At 41.0% G+C, this 16,853-nt stretch overlaps 1 protein-coding gene and 1 long non-coding RNA gene across 2 annotated transcripts in view; both read left to right on the top strand.

Moving 5' to 3' along the window:
• Positions 1-880: 880 nt before the first annotated feature.
• LOC140378008 (uncharacterized) overlaps positions 881-16,853 on the top strand; it is a gene marked incomplete at both ends in the record, with an annotated part of 30,746 nt that continues 14,773 nt past the window's right edge. Inside the window, one exon of the mRNA XM_072463637.1 lies at positions 881-1,888. Coding sequence (XP_072319738.1) covers positions 881-1,888 — 1,008 coding nt within the window. The remainder of the gene's footprint in view (positions 1,889-16,853) is intronic.
• On the top strand, positions 1,890-2,316 carry LOC140377188 (uncharacterized). Its single transcript, XR_011930100.1, has 3 exons — positions 1,890-1,930; positions 2,022-2,086; positions 2,157-2,316. It is a non-coding gene; the product is annotated as an uncharacterized lncRNA (long non-coding RNA).

Here is a 16,853-nt window from a genome sequence, read left to right as displayed (position 1 = left end):
ACCACCAACCACCACAACAACTGGACCAACAACCACTACAACGCGACCCCCAACCACTATAACAACTGGACCAACAACCACTACAACGGGACCTCCAACCACTACAACATCTGGACCAACAACCACCACAATAACTGGACCAACAACCACTACAACTGGACCAACAACCACCACAACAGGACCCCCAACCAATACAACCACTGGACCAACAACCACTACAACGGGACCCCCAACAACTACAACAACTCGACCAACAACCACTACAACTGGACCAACAACCACGACAACAGGACCTCCAACCACTACAACAACTGGACCAACAACCACTACAACGGAACCCCCAACCACTACAACTACTGGACCACCAACCACCACAACAACTAGACCAACAACCACTACAACTGGACCAACAACCACCACAACAGGACCCCCAACCACTACAACAACTGGACCAACAACCACTACAACGGAACCCCCAACCACTACAACTACTGGACCACCAACCACCACAACAACTAGACCAACAACCACTAATACTGGACCAACAACCACCACAACAGGACCCCCAACCACTACAACAACTGGACCAACAACCACTACAACGGGACCCCCAACAACTACAATGACTGGACCAACAACCACTACAACTGGACCAACAACCACTGCAACGGGACCCCCAACCACTGCAACAACTGGACCAACAACCACTACAACGGGACCCCCAACCACTACAACAACTGGACCAACAACCACTACAACGGAACCCCCAACCACTACAACTACTGGACCACCAACCACCACAACAACTAGACCAACAACCACTACAACTGGACCAACAACCACCACAACAGGACCCCCAACCACTACAACAACTGGACCAACAACCACTACAACGGGACCCCCAACAACTACAACGACTGGACCAACAACCACTACAACTGGACCAACAACCACTGCAACGGGACCCCCAACCACTGCAACAACTGGACCAACAACCACTACAACTGGACCCCCAACCACTACTACAACTGGACCAACAACCACTACAACATCTGGACCAACAACCACTACAACAACTGGACCAACAACCACTACAATAACTGGACCAACAACCACTACAACAACTGGACCAACAACCGCTACAACAACTGGACCAACAACCACTACAACAACTGGACCAACAACCACTACAACATCTAGACCAACAACCACTACAAGGGGACCCCCAACCACTGCAACATCTGGACCAACAACCACTACAACAACTGGACCCCCAACCACTACAACAACTGGACCAACAACCACTACAACAACTGGACCAACAACCACGACAACAGGACCCCAAACCACTACAACATCTGGACCAACAACCACTACAACAGGACCCCCAACCACTACTACAACTGAACCAACAACCACTACAACGGGACCCCCAACAACTACATCAACTGGACCAACAACCACTACAACTGGACCCCCAACCACTACAACGGGACCTCCAACCACTATAACAACTGGACCAACAACCACTACAACGGGACCTCCAACCACTACAACAACTGGACCAACAACCACTACAACATCTGGACCAACAACCACTACAACATCTGGACCCACAACCACTACAACTACTGGACCACCAACTACCACAACAACTGGACCAACAACCACTACAACAACTGGACCCCCAACCACTACAACAACTGGACCAACAACCACTACAACGGGACCCCCAACAACTACTACTACAACACCTCCAAAAACTACTACAACAGAACATCCCACAACTACACCAACCAAAGCAACAGTTATCCCACCGGTCGAACCAACTGTTGAAGTGGTGATGAAAATTGAGGAACCCTTTGACGAAGAATTTAAAAACAAAACATCAGCAGCTTTTAAGAAATTTGAAGAAAAAATAACAAGAGAGGTAAGCCATGCTCGATTATTGACACACTCCAAATAAATACATCCATTCAATTACCTGTTTGTACAATATGTTTTTTTTTTTTTTTTTCAAGCTTGATAAGGTTTATAAGAATAAGTTTGGTCCACGTTTTAAAAAGACCAAACTTAAAGATGTCAGGTATGTTGGTACATTTTACATTTTTATTCAAATGATACTGTAAATAATGTGGAAAATGTCTCTTTTTCAGACGAGGGTCCACTGTGGTAGATTTTGATGTAATATTCAATGAGAATACCACTACACAGCCAAATGTCTCTGAAGTGTCATCAGCATTGGTTGAAGCAGTAAACACCAACGGCTTTAACTTTTCTGTTAATACAACCAGCATATCGGCAAAAGGTATGTATGTGTTTGGATTGTATCTATCAAATTTATTCTTTACATATTTATTATACTATAAATAGTTATTACATACAATATTTTTTAATATAATATAAAGGACCATTTTAATGAAAACTATTTGAAAAGAATAAACCATGTCCTTGTTATGAAAAAAATCTCTTGCAAGGGTTATCAAGAATAAAGTAAAACAATAGAACAGAGTTTTCTTATCTCAATCGTGAATGGTTTAATTCAGTGCACAATCTGAATTAATATGTCCCTGATCCCAGCATCACTTTCCCTTCCTAGTCTTGAGTGTGTCCCCACCCAGGGACTAGCGTTCATTATATAGTTTACAGGTCAGCCAGGTGGTCACATGACCCACATAGCACGAAAAGTTACAGAGACAAATGCTAGGTACAAGAATAAACAAAGGTTATTGGTTACATTTACATTCTGACCGCCTGACAACTTAAGAGGACAATGGCCTATCCTGGATACCCGTAGTTTCTAACTCAAATGGAAAATTACAGACTCAAAGACAAAAGAACCGTGGTAGCTGATTGCATACCCATCCTGGCAATCTGACGAGTAGACAGAGGACGGTGAAATGTCCAAAAGGCCACGTGTTTAAATCGCAAGATCTCGTCCTGGACTCCCGGGCTCATTCTCTCGATTAGTGAGAGGGTCTTTGATCAGGGCACAACAGGGTGTCAGCACATCGAGAGCAAAAAAGGCCAGTTTACATATAACTGTCGAGCCTGGTATTTTCTCCCTCAACAGACCCCTCTCATGATTACAAGTAACTCAGTTTACTTAATTAATCATGCATTAAAAAGGAAATACAGAGTAGGGTGTCAATACATCAATAAACCATCATCAGACTAATGTTCTGAAGAACAAAAATAAATTTGTTTAAGTCCATCTTACAGTCGGTGCTCAGGTGTAGGGTCAATAAAGAAATGATAACAAAATTAAACAAAACAAATGAAATGAAACAAAAGCAAAAGATAAAAATGTAGCAATTAAAAAATAATTATAATACTGATATAAATATGAAACTAAAGATGAAATGATAAATTGAACAAAACAAATAAAATGAAACAAAAACAAAACATAATTAAAGCCGCGGTAGCGGCGATGATGGCTCTCACCTCCTGCGCGACCGCCTTCCCGTGCGACCGCCTTCCCGCCTGTCCAGAGGCAGGAAAATAAAGAGGAGGAACTACAAAAATGGAGTGAGACTACAAAATGACCCGGGCTACAGAGTGGAAATGCATCAAAAATAATAATAATAATAATAATAATAATAATAATAATAATAATAACTTTTATTTATATAGCGCTTTTCAGTGACCCAAAGACGCTGAACATAATAAAAAAGGGGGGGGGGTATTTACAGACAGGGGGGGACAACACGTACAATACACATTAATATACAGATAAAATGAACAAGACAGAAGAAGTAGAGAGAAAAAGATGGGGATGTAACAGGGGGTAGAAGAGTAGGCAATGGGGTAGAGGAGGCTAGGGGTAGGGGAGGTCATAGGCTTGGGTGAAGAGGTATGTTTTTAGGCGGGATTTGAATGTTGTGAGTGAGGGAGAGTGGCGGACAGGTTGGGAGAGGGAGTTCCAGAGTCGGGGTGCTGTTCGGGAGAATGCTCTGTCGCCAAAAGTTTTGAGTCGGGATGTTGGTGCAGTCAGGGTGAGAGAGGAGGAGGATCGGAGAGCTCGGGAGGGGCGGTGGGGGATGAGGAGGTCCTACAATCTCCCTCCCCCCCTCTCTCTCCCTCCCTCTCGAGTTGTGGCAGAAATAATAAAGTCTTAAGAATAAAGTCAAAAGAATTAAGTCTAAAGAATAAAGTCTAACGAATAATAATTCTAATGCGACACGAGAGGAAATGTCCCATCAAAATAAAAGCAGAAGAGGAAGTGAAAGCATTCATTGCGCCTCTGCTGGCCAATTGTGAAAATACACAATATAAGATAAGATATTCCTTTATTGTCCCACATGGGGAAATTTCATTGTCTGCAATGCACTCTTTTCATTGCGTCTCGAGGAGAATATAAACCATGAGTTTCAAACAAATCAGACAATGTTGAGATTTTCACACAATGGGTAGGGGGCGCTATAGAGTAAATTCTTTACATGGGTATTTATTTCCAATCAGACCATAAAAACGCATTAGTGAGTGAAAATGAAGCCTTTTTGGGGGCGTGTTACGCAGAGACCGTAAAGAATATCAACATTCTTTTGGATTTTTATTAAATTTCAATGTCTCTAGATGCAAAAGGTGTTGTTTTGAGCTTGATCGGACAAAAAACCTAGGACAAGTACGATTTTGAAAAACAAAAGTCAAGCATGGCGGTGCCACTTTGATTCGACATGGCTGACTTCCTGTTTATCATAGAGCGATGCTTCCAGGTGCGTCTTACTCCTCAAAGGTCAGAGGTCAAAGGTCACTGTCACTAGTTTCATGTGCCTAGGCCAAAGATTAAGCGTTTCATGATTTTTCTTTTTTTAACTAGTCCGCACTGTTGCGACGGGCGTTCTCGCAACCTCCATTTTATTGGAGTTCGGGCCGAGCTGATCGCGTCTATGTCCCCATGTGTGACCTATGACCCCATGTGGGATAATACAATATTCAGGGGGTCAAAAATCCCCGAGCTGTGGCAAAATTTTACCATGCAAAACAATAATAATAAGAAACCATGGCAAGAACAATGTCTCGGCCATTCCATTCTGGAAGGCTCGAGACAAAAATGTAGCAACAAAAAATTTAAAAATAAACATAATACTAATCAAAATAAAAATATGAAAAATGAAATGATCAAAAAATAAAAAAAAAAACACGAGAAATAATGGATGATAAAAAGGTAATCACAATAATAAAAAAATGAAATAACAAAACAACAATTTAAGAAAAACATAAAAGAATGAAAGGTAATAATAAAGATTAAAAAAGACTACTAAGTTTAATTAAAAAAAAAGAAAGAATGACAAGTAGGAAAATAAAGAATAAGAAGAAGTAAACTAAATTTAATTAAAAAGAAAACATAAAGAAATGAAAAATAGAAAAGTATAGAATAATAAAAGGAAGTATAAAGATGAGTTGCAGAAATAATGACATAAAAAAAATTCAAAAAAGAACAAAAGGCTTTGTGCCTAACGTCTGGATTATTATTGTGGCCCTTTACGTTTATAGACATAAAAAGGGTTGAATAATGTAATTTTAATTAGGAAAAGGTAATTAATAGGGAAAAAGACACTAACTGTGCCCTCTTTCTTTTTCTAGCAGTCCTTCCACCCACTACAACAGGACCTCCAACTACAACAATGCAACCTACAACCACCACAACTAGACCAATAATTACTACAACAGGACCCCCAACCACCACAACAAAAGGACCTCCAAGCACCACAACAACAGGACCTCCAAGCACCACAACAACAGGACCATCAACCGCTACAACAACTGGACCTCCAACCACCACAACAACAGGACCTCCAACCACCACAACAACAGGACCTCCAACCACCACAACAACAGGACCTCCAACCACCACACCAACAGGACCTCCAACCACCACAACAACAGGACCATTAACCACCACAACAACAGGACCTCCAACCACCACAACAACAGGACCTCCAACCACCACAACAACAGGACCATTAACCACCACAACAACAGGACCATCAACCGCTACAACAACTGGACCTCCAACCACCACAACAACAGGACCTCCAACCACCACAACAACAGGACCATCAACCGCTACAACAACTGGACCTCCAACCACCACAACAACAGGACCTCCAACCACCACAACAACAGGACCTCCAACCACCACAACAAAAGGACCTCCAACCACCACAACAACAGGACCTCAAACCACCACAACAACAGGACCTCCAACCACCACAACAACAGGACCTCCAACCACCACAACAACAGGACCTCCAACCACCACAACAACAGGACCTCCAACCACCACAACAACAGGACCTCCAACCACCACAACAACAGGACCATTAACCACCACAACAACAGGACCATCAACCGCTACAACAACTGGACCTCCAACCACCACAACAACAGGACCTCCAACCACCACAACAACAGGACCATCAACCGCTACAACAACTGGACCTCCAACCACCACAACAACAGGACCTCCAACCACCACAACAACAGGACCTCCAACCACCACAACAAAAGGACCTCCAACCACCACAACAACAGGACCTCAAACCACCACAACAACTGGACCCCCAACCACTACAACAACTGGAACAACAACCACTACAACAACTGGACCAACAACCACCACAATGAGCCCTCAAACAAGTTCAACTGCATCCACCAATCCTCCAGCTGACAGCGAATCTATCATCTTTGTGCAGTTTTCTCTGAACCAGGATTTCACTCCAGCCTTATCAGATTCAACTACAGGGGAGCATCAAGCTTTGGCCAGTAAATGCAGGGGCGAGGTAAAAAGAAATCTACTATTTGTCCTATAGAAATTAAATGACTGCATTCCTTGCATCATGTGTGCATTGATATTTTTTTACATTCTTATATTCTAGCTCAACAGAATTGGCAAAAAGAATTTTGGAAATGGCTTCAGTCGCTCCCTTGTAAATTCATTTAGGTAAACTAATTTAATTAACATTTTGGGGTTTGACTTAGTTCTCTCTTGACAGGGAAATTAAATATAATATAATTATGGTAATTATTTTCTATCATGATTGCAGGAGTGGCTCTGTGGTGGCCAATTCTACCCTTGTGTTCCAAAATGCAGCTGCAAGACCACCAATAGCAACAGCTATTGAACAGTTGGAAGCAGAACTGAACAATTCCTCTGTTTTGGATGTCCTTCCAGGCAGTGTTGATGCACGTACGTACTAAACATATTTTACACAATTGTACAACTGCCAAGTTGTTAATAATTTAACAACATTTCTTCTAATTTCAGAATCCTCTGGAATAAGTCTCCATCACACAGTACTTCCCATGACTATTTTGACATTCATTTTTCTGCATCTTACACATCTCTTGACAGATGTTTAGCTCCAGGTCTGATGTGTTATTATTGTGTTATAACAGCATGATGATGTTTATCAATATAATGAGGTAAAATATGTGCTGTTACAGTTTTGCAGTTTTTTTTCACATAAATCATTGGCACTTCTTTAATTGGCAGTAGTGTTCTCTAAATTTTACTATAGCACAGGCTATACACAATTAAATTGACCTGTACCAATCAATGACTTGTGAGTTTGATGTAAAATAAATATAAAATAAATACATATTTTACACTTAAAAATAAAACTCTTTTTTTTCTCCCAAATAAATAAAGAATACAATTATTCACCTAATTCATGGCAATTATATATTTAAGAATGAGGAGTGAGTTTATGACCCCATGCTTTATTTTCTACTTTTAGCCATCAGACATAGTTTCAAGGCCTTCTAAAAAATCATGTCATCAAACCAAAAAAAAGACAATTATTTATGCCGGGACTTCCAGGATGATGGCCACCTAGCTTGGGTGTGTCTGGCTTGGGCTGCGGTTTATTTGTCTTTATTACCTGGGGAGACTTGATATCATCACAGCCGACCCTTCTCATCCTGGACATGGACTATTCGAGCCACCAACCCAGGCAGGAGGCTACGGTCCATCCGGACCAAAACCTCCTGCCACAAGAACAGTTTCTTTCCCTCTGCCGTTGGACTTATGAACACTTCTTAAACACTGTCACTTTAACCATAATTTACCGTAATCACCCAATGTACTGTTCACTTGCACTACATGTAAATTCAACTGTACATTTTGTGTACCTATGCCTATTTAAATTGTTTTAATATTATAGCCTTTTTATTTTAATCCTATAGCACATTTTAATTGTTTCTCTTTTTGACTTATATAGGTTGTTTTATCATTGTTTATTGTTTTATGTTGCACCGAATCGCCAAAGCAAGTTCCTTTGTGAATTCTGTTCATTGACAATGGCAATAAACCTTTTCTAAATTCTGAATCTGAGAGCTGTCTAACAAAAGCAGATTTGCAAGAATAATTTCAACATTGTTTATACAATGGCATCTGAACCAGACTATACTATTCCTCATACAGGGGCAAACATAGGGGGGCAGTGGCCATATTGACCTTAAGTAGAATAGCAGCGTTTTGAACAAACAGATTAAAATGGTAGATTTGTACTGGAACGGAACTATTCAATCAACGGAACTATTCAATCAACCAATCAAAATAATTTTATTTTTAGAGCACAATTCCTACAAAAATGCTATTCAAAGTGCTTTACAACGTTAAAAACATAAAATACACTATTCCGTATAAAATTACAATAAATAAATAAAACACATTAAAAACCAGAAAACTGCAGATTCCCTGCAACTGGTCTTGACACTAGGCATCAGCAGGAGGCCAGTCCCTGAGGTCCTCAGAGTCTGAGGTGGCTCGTATGATATTAACATGTCCAAGATGTACTATGCTGCTAGGCCATGGAAACTTATACATAAGTAGAGGCAAGGCAAGGCAAGTTTATTTGTAGAGCACATTTCATACACAAGGCAATTCAAAGTGCTTCACACAGCAGGAAAAATGCATTAAAATCACAAAGAAATCACAGAAACAGAAATACAATAAAATTAACTAAATAAAAAATTAAATAAAAAAACACCTAGCCACAAAGGGTAACGTGTTTTCGGAGTCCAACTCCTTTTTAAATCCTTTTTAAATCAGTCCAACTGATGGTACGTACTATTACACGTCCAACGTGTTTCGGAGTCCAACTCCCTTATAAATCAATCCAACTGATTGTCTAAACTAATGAAATCGCAAACAAAAGAGAAGAGTGCAAAGAAAAATCCTTTCAGTCATATGCACAGCTAAACAAAACTGTTTTTAACTTAGATTTGAACATTGTCAGAGTAGAAGCCTGTCTCACATCTTCAGGAAGATTGTTCCAAATTGTAGCTGCATAAAACTGAAACGCAGATTCCCCATGTTTTGTCCTGACTCTGACACCAGCAGGAGGCCGGTCCCTGAGGTCCTCAGAGTCAGAGTTGGTTCATATGGCACTAACATGCCCAAGATGTACTTTGGTGCTAGGCCATGGAGAGACTTGTACACAAGCAGAGCTGCTTTAAAGTCTATTCTCTGAGCCACAGGAGCCAGTGCAGAGACCTGAGAACAGGACTAATGTGATCATACTTCCTGGTTCTAGTCAGGACCCGAGCAGCAGCGTTCTGGATGTACTACAGCTGTTTTACAGCTCGTTTAGAGAGGCTCGTGAGCAGGCCGTTACAGTAGTCTAATAAGTATAATTTTTGATTTTGGCAATGTTTATTAGATGGTAAAAAGCTGCTGATGTTATTGATTTGATGTGGCTGTTAAAAGTGGCTATTAAAATTCAAGTCTGAGTCCATTATTACCCCCAGATTTCTAACTTGGTTTGTAGGTTTTAAAGCGAGACTCTGGAGGTGACCGCTAACACTTTCTCTTTGTTTCTGTGGGCCAAAAACGATTATTTCAGTCTTGTCTGAGTTCAGCTGGAGAAAGTTGTTTTGCATCCACACACTGTTCTGTCGGATGCAGTGACAGAGTGAATCCACTGGTCCATATTCACCTGGCGACAGTGAAACATAGATCTGAGTGTCGTCAGCGTCTTTGTTGTACTACATGAAACGACTGTTACAGCAGCGTGGTTCAACCCTAATGTGTCTGTATCTGACATATGCCAAGTGCAGGTTGCCCCAAATAAAGGATTAACACTGCACACTGTTTTGTATCATCATGAGGCATAGATAAAAGCTGACATTTGACAGTGATTTAAACGTCTTGATTTTTAAAACACTGTCCAGATGACTGCTAGCCAATACGGTATGAAAACAATGTAAAGGTACTCAATTTAGCTGATTAGTGTAAACATTTATTTTTTTACCAGTAATCATGGCAAATGTCTTTGTTTACCCGTTTTGTTCTGCCGTTTCACAGTTCTGTTTTAACATCTGAAATACAAGCAAAACCTCTGCCAATAAAAGACGGGAAAGGGCAACAGCAGCAATTGTATATTTCAAACATACTGTTGACTATGTGACAAACCTGCATTTGTAGTGCTCTGACTCAGTGGTTCCCAAAGTGGGGGTCGCGAGATGATTTCAAAATATAAGACAATAAACTACAAAAATAAATACAAATAAATGTTTTAAAACTTGAAACTATTACAGACATCGATTTAATTTAAGTTTGAGGTCCTGAGTAGAAAAACAAGTTTCATGATAATTTTCCCACGGACATTGTTTAATCCGTTTTTCACGGATGTTGTTGCGATTTTGGGCGTTACAAAAATAAATTGAATTGAAATTGAATCAAAATTGAAATTATGAGGGTCCTGGCGTGAAATGTTTGGGAACCCCTGCTCTAAATAAGAAAAGTAAATAAGAATTAAAGCCGCAAGCGGCATCCAACGGCCCTCGCGGGCCGCCGGCCTTCCGACTCTGCGCTTTCGACTTGATAAAGATGGCGCCCTTATTGTGTGTTGAATTAAAAAAGAACTTGACAGACGGCGACACATTGGACATGGCCAATCCAGTGCAAATCAACACAAGTGTCAGTCAAATTTGCTGCGCCGCCGCACAGAGACCGTAGCACTTAGAATATAAATATGGATAACTTTTGATGCCGCGCTTGAGTAGATGATATTTCCCAAAGTAAAGCTTGATCGAGCTATTGCCCACAGAGGAGTTTGTTAAAGTGTGAAGCGTAAATGTGAACATTTCAAGGATTTGGCGTTTTTCCCATTTGTGACATGTATTTGCAGCTCCACGGCACAGAGACCGTACCACTTAAAATCAAAATATGACTAACTTTTGATGCCCCGCTTGTGTAGATGATTCTCCCCAAATATGAACTTGATCAGACAATCGCCCTAGGAGGAGTTTGTTAAAGTGTGAAGCGTAAAAATGTGGTCATTTTAGAGATTTCGCTGTTTTCCCATTTCTGACATATATTTGCGGGTCCGCCACACAGAGACCGTACCACTTAAAAATCAAAATATGACTAACTTTTGATGCTTCCCTTGTGTAGATGATTTCCCCCAAATATGAACTTGATCGGGCAATCGCCCTAGGAGGAGTTTGTTAAAGTGTGAAGCGTAAAAATGTGGTGATTTGAGCGATTTCGCGATTTTCCCATAAGGATAACATGGGATGTTTCTGTCATCGCTACGGTTACCCCGTACAAAATATGACTTTGGCTCTCATACTTGTATGATCAGGATGGCAAATTAGAATTTGGTGCAAAATATCATGTCATTTGGAAAAACTCTTTTTGTTTATAGGCCACTCTGAAGGCCAAATATTCAGAATTCTGGGAAACGTTTGCGGCTCCGTCGCACAGAAACCGTAAAAGTTATCCTTAAAATTTGGATAACTTTAGATGCCCCACTTGTCTAGAGGACGTACACCGATTTAGAAGTTGGTGGGCAAAACGCACTAGGAGGAGTTTGTTAAAGTGTAAAACAGAAAAATGTGGTAATTTGAGAGATTTTGCGGTTTTCCCATAGGGATAACATGGGAGGTTTCTGTCATCGCTACGACTACGCCGTAAAAATTAAGGCATTTGTCTGATTGGCTTTTTTGATCGGGAAGCCAAAATAGAATTTTGGGTAAAGTTTAGAAAATTTTGGTAAAACTAATTTTTGACCTTCAATGTTAATTTAAAGGTCACTCTGTAGGGGGCGCTATCGCGCCCATTTAAATTTTTTCATCATAAACTGGTCCAAACTAGAAAGTTGAACAACTGATTCAAATTTGGTCCTAATCGGACTTGTTTTGATCAAATGGGAGCAATTTTTAGATCTGCAATATCCCAAAATAAGTTGTCCAACTTTGCGGCTGCGCCGCACACAGACCGTAAAAGGTATCTAAAAAAATTGGATAACTTTAGATGCCCCACTTGTCCAGAGGACGTACGCCGATTTTGAAGTCGGTGGGCAAAACGCCCTAGGAGGAGTTCGTCAAAGTTTGACGTGAACAAAATGGCTAACACAGCGTGTTTTCATTTTCAAAGGAAGATGGCGGCCATAGGGTAAGTCTGGTGGCGTGGCCACAATGATTTTTTTTTTTTGTCCTCAAGAGAGGAATGCGTGTCCCGAATTTCGTAGCTTTACGCCAAAGTTGACCTCGGGGCGTCTCCCATAGGCGCAATGTATTTTGACTTTTGTCGGTGGCGCTGTCGCGCCATTTTTTAACGAAAAAAAAAATGGCCCAGAAAAAATAAAATTTTTCGCCGATTCTGAATTTTGGGCAAAGTTTGGTGAGTTTTTGAGCATGTTCAGGGGGTCAAATTAGAGATCAAAGCGCTGAAGAAGAACAATAAAAAATTAAAGCCGCAAGCGGCATCCAACGGCCCTCGCGGGCCGCCGGCCTTCCGACTCTGCGCTTTCGACTTGATAAAGATGGAGCCCTTATTGTGTTGAATTAAAAAAGAACTTGACAGACGGGGACACGTTGGACATGGCCAATCCAGTGCAAATGAACACAAGTTTCGGTCAAATGTGCGGGTCCGCCGCACAAAGACCGTGACACTTGGAATAAAAATATGGATAATTTTTGATGCCCCGCTTGGTTAGATGATTTTCCCCAAATATGAGCTTGATCGAGCTATTGCCCACAGAGGAGTTTGTTAAAGTGTGAAGCGTAAATGTGAACATTTCAGAGATTTCGCTGTTTTCCCATTTCTGACATATATTTGCGGGTCCGCCACACAGAGACCGTAGCACTTAGAATCAAAATCTGGATAAGTTTTGATGCCCCGCTTGTGTAGATGATATTCTCCAAATATGAACTTGATCGGACAATCGCCCTAGGAGGAGTTCGTTAAAGTGTGAAGCGTAAAAATGTGGTGATTTGAGCGATTCTACGATTTTCCCATGAGGATAACATGGGATGTTTCTGTCATCGCTACGGTTACGACGTACAAAATATGACTTTGGCTCTCATACTTTTATGATCAGGATGGCAAATTAGAATTTTGTTCAAAATATCATGTCATTTGGAAAAACTCTATTGTTTATAGGCCACTCTGAAGGCCAAATAGTCAGAATTCTGGGAAACGTTTGCGGCTCCGTCGCACAGAGACCGTAAAAGCTATCCTTAAAATTTGGATAACTTTAGATGCCCCACTTGTCTAGAGGACGTACACCGATTTTGAGGTCGGTGGGCAAAACGCACTAGGAGGAGTTCGTTAAAGTGTGAAACAGAAAAATGTGGATATTCGAGAGATTTAGCGGTTTTCCCATAGGGATAACATGGGAGCTTTCTGTCATCGCTACGACTACGCCGTAAAAATTAAGGCATTTGTCTGATTGGCTTTTTTGATCGCGACGCCAAAATAGAATTTTGGGTAAAGTTTAGAAAATTTTGATAAAACTAATTTTTGACCTTCAATGTTAATTTAAAGGTCACTCTGTAGGGGGCGCTATCGTGGCCATTTCAATTTTGTCAGCCTAAACTGGTCCAAACTAGAAAGTTTAACAACTGATTCAAATTTGGTCCTAATCGGACTTGTTTTTTATCAAATGGGAGCAATTTTTAGATCTGCAATATTCCAAAATAAGTTGTCCAACTTTGCGGCTGCGCCGCACACAGACCGTAAAAGGTATCTCAAAAAATTGGATAACTTTAGATGCCCCACTTGTCCAGAGGACGTACACCGATTTTGAAGTCGGTGGGCCAAACGCCCTAGGAGGAGTTCGTCAAAGTTTGACGTGAACAAAATGGCTAACTCAGCTTTCTTTCATTTTCAAAGGAAGATGGCGGCCATAGGGTAAGTCTGGGGGCGTGGCCACAATAATATTTTTTTTTTGTCCTCACGAGAGGAATGCGTGTCCCGAATTTCGTAGCTTTACGCCGGGGCGTCTCCCATAGGCGCAATGTATTTTGACTTTTGTCGGTGGCGCTGTCGCGCCATTTTTTAAGGAAAAAAAAAATGGCCCAGAAAATATCAAATTTTTCGCCGATTCTGAATTTTGGGCAAAGTTTGGTGAGTTTTTGAGCATGTTCAGGGGGGCAAATTAGAGTTCAAAGCGATGAAGAACGAGAAAAATAATAATAATAATAATAATATTTTTAGCAAAAACAATATAGCCGTTTCCACTAAAACAACAAATTATACATCGTTTTAAAGCTCTAAGCCTTCCCCATGCTGTCATGGGGTGGAATCATCATTACGAGCGCTTACGCGCTCGTCACTCCCTATTCCGTCGGGATGCCCCGCTCACTCCCCATAGACTTCCATTGATTTGAGCAGATACAAGTATGGCCCAAGCCTGCGGCATGGATTTTCGCGTACGGGACGATGCCAGGAGGGTTTTTGGAGGAATGCAGCGCTTCGCGCTGCTGTTGTCACGAATGAGTGAATGGGCGTAGCCCATTCACTCATTCTTGACTATTTCTGTCATAGCAGGAGTAAGTATGCATGATCCATGCCTTCGGCATGGGCTAGTTCACTGTACTTGCCAGGGGCGACGGGGTACCAAACATGCGGGCAGTACCAAACATGCGGACAGTTGCAACGCTGCCTTCGGCAGCGTTGCGGGAGCAATAGGCCCTCCGCCCTGCTGGGGCTCGGGCCTAAATATAGCCACAAGCGGCAATGATCGGCCCTCGCCACGCCGCCGCCACGCCGCGAGAGGAGGGGGCGCTAACGCGCCCCAATTGTCCTTTTATTACGCCTACTGCTGAATCTGTGACGCTGTCACATCTTCTCCCCTTTGTTTTACCATCAAAAAGCAATTTTATTTTGAATTCTTGGCAAAATATGCGGCTTTGCCGCACAGACACCGTGACTCTTGGAATAAAAATGTGGATAACTTTTGATGGTCCACCCCTGAAGATGAGTCTCACCAAATTTCAGGTTAATAGGGCTAACGCCCTAAGAGGAGTTTGTGAAAGTCTAAAGTGTAAACATGTTCTGGCGATTTCCCCATTGGAATAACATGGAAGGTTTCGGTCATCGTTACGGCAAAGCCATAACAATTATGACATGGGTCGCATTGACTTTTTTGATGGGGATGCCAAAATTGAGTTGTGTGTCAAATTTCATATAATTTCGCAAAACTAAATATTTAACCTCCATATAAAATCTGTAGGGGGCGCTGTGGCTCCAAATTAATTTATTTCACTTCAAGTAGGTTTAGGGCAAAGAGTTTAACAACTGATTCTAATTTGACACAATTCGGACTTTATCTGCGCAAACGGCAGAAATGTTAAATTTGGGAGATTTTGATTATACTGCATTTTTATCGTAATGGACACAATGTGCAAAGAAATGGTGTGAAATCCTTATTGTAACATTGACAGAGGAAGGTGTGTTTTAGACTTAAATTCTCAAATATAAATAAAAATGTACATTTTATACAATATAAATATCTATTTGATAAAAAAATAAAATACGCCCCCTGCGTGGATGAAGATCAGATCACTCTTGCATTTACATGAACAAATTAATGTTATGAATACTAATTAAGTGGCACCAGCCCACCCCCATGTCCCCCCCCCCCCCCCCCCCCCCCCCCGTTCCCCCTATGTTCCCCTCAAACATTATTTTATAAATGATACATTTAAAAACCTGTATAATAAAAATGAATACAAAATACAGCCAAACAATAAAAGAACAAAAATAGAACGTATGGGAGTTTGTATTATTTTGAACTAACGGTCATTATCAATGGGACTACAGATGAAAATGAGCTTGCCTGACTGACTCTGGCACATTTACTTGTTGAACTAACAACCTCACCGGCCTCAGTCCTGGAGTCAGGACTAAAAATTAGGAATCTGTTTGAATAGTGAAAAAAGTGTTTCAATTCACAGGCTCCAAATCCCTATGTTAAAACAGAAAATGTATAGAAGAAAGCAATTCAATCTATATGTTTGGTTCCGGTTCCTTGAGCAGAAAACCATGAAGATAAGCATTTATTCTGAAACTAAGCTATACATTTTATGTTTTTACCCATATACGACGATTTACACAATTTTCACACAAAAAAACCCTGTGCCGAGCTGGCTCCTATCCAGGGAGTGCCCCACCTAAGGCCCAAAGTCACCCGCGACCCCTAACGGGAACAAGCGGTAGAAAATGTATTAATTAATGATCACACCAAAAAAAAATCTGAATTCCCTACATATTAAGATTACAAGCCCCAATGACAAAGAAGAGATTGAATTTGTAATAAAATCCTCAGTTTGGATGGTTGTAGGGGTCAGGAAATGTGTGTGACACTGGGCTGCTCAACGGAAACATGCATTTAGAGACACATCTAGATGTGGGGGAAATATCTTCATTTGGGAAGATTTTGCGTATTGATACTAGTAAATCTTGTCACTGTATTGTATCTTTATTTATTTATATTTGTACTAATCAAACATCTTAATCCGTTTTGACAGATCAAGGCTTGTCATAAATATGTTTAGCTTCCTTTTTCATGGTCAGCCCACATCTCTCCACGATTACTTCATTGGCTCAAACAGAG

The sequence above is a fragment of the Eucyclogobius newberryi genome, unplaced genomic scaffold (assembly GCF_026437365.1).
Source record: "Eucyclogobius newberryi isolate DKJ021-1_F unplaced genomic scaffold, fEucNew1.0.hap1 SCAF_4, whole genome shotgun sequence".
Classification (NCBI taxonomy): domain Eukaryota; kingdom Metazoa; phylum Chordata; class Actinopteri; order Gobiiformes; family Gobiidae; genus Eucyclogobius; species Eucyclogobius newberryi.
This window is presented reverse-complemented; position numbering and strand designations above follow the sequence as displayed.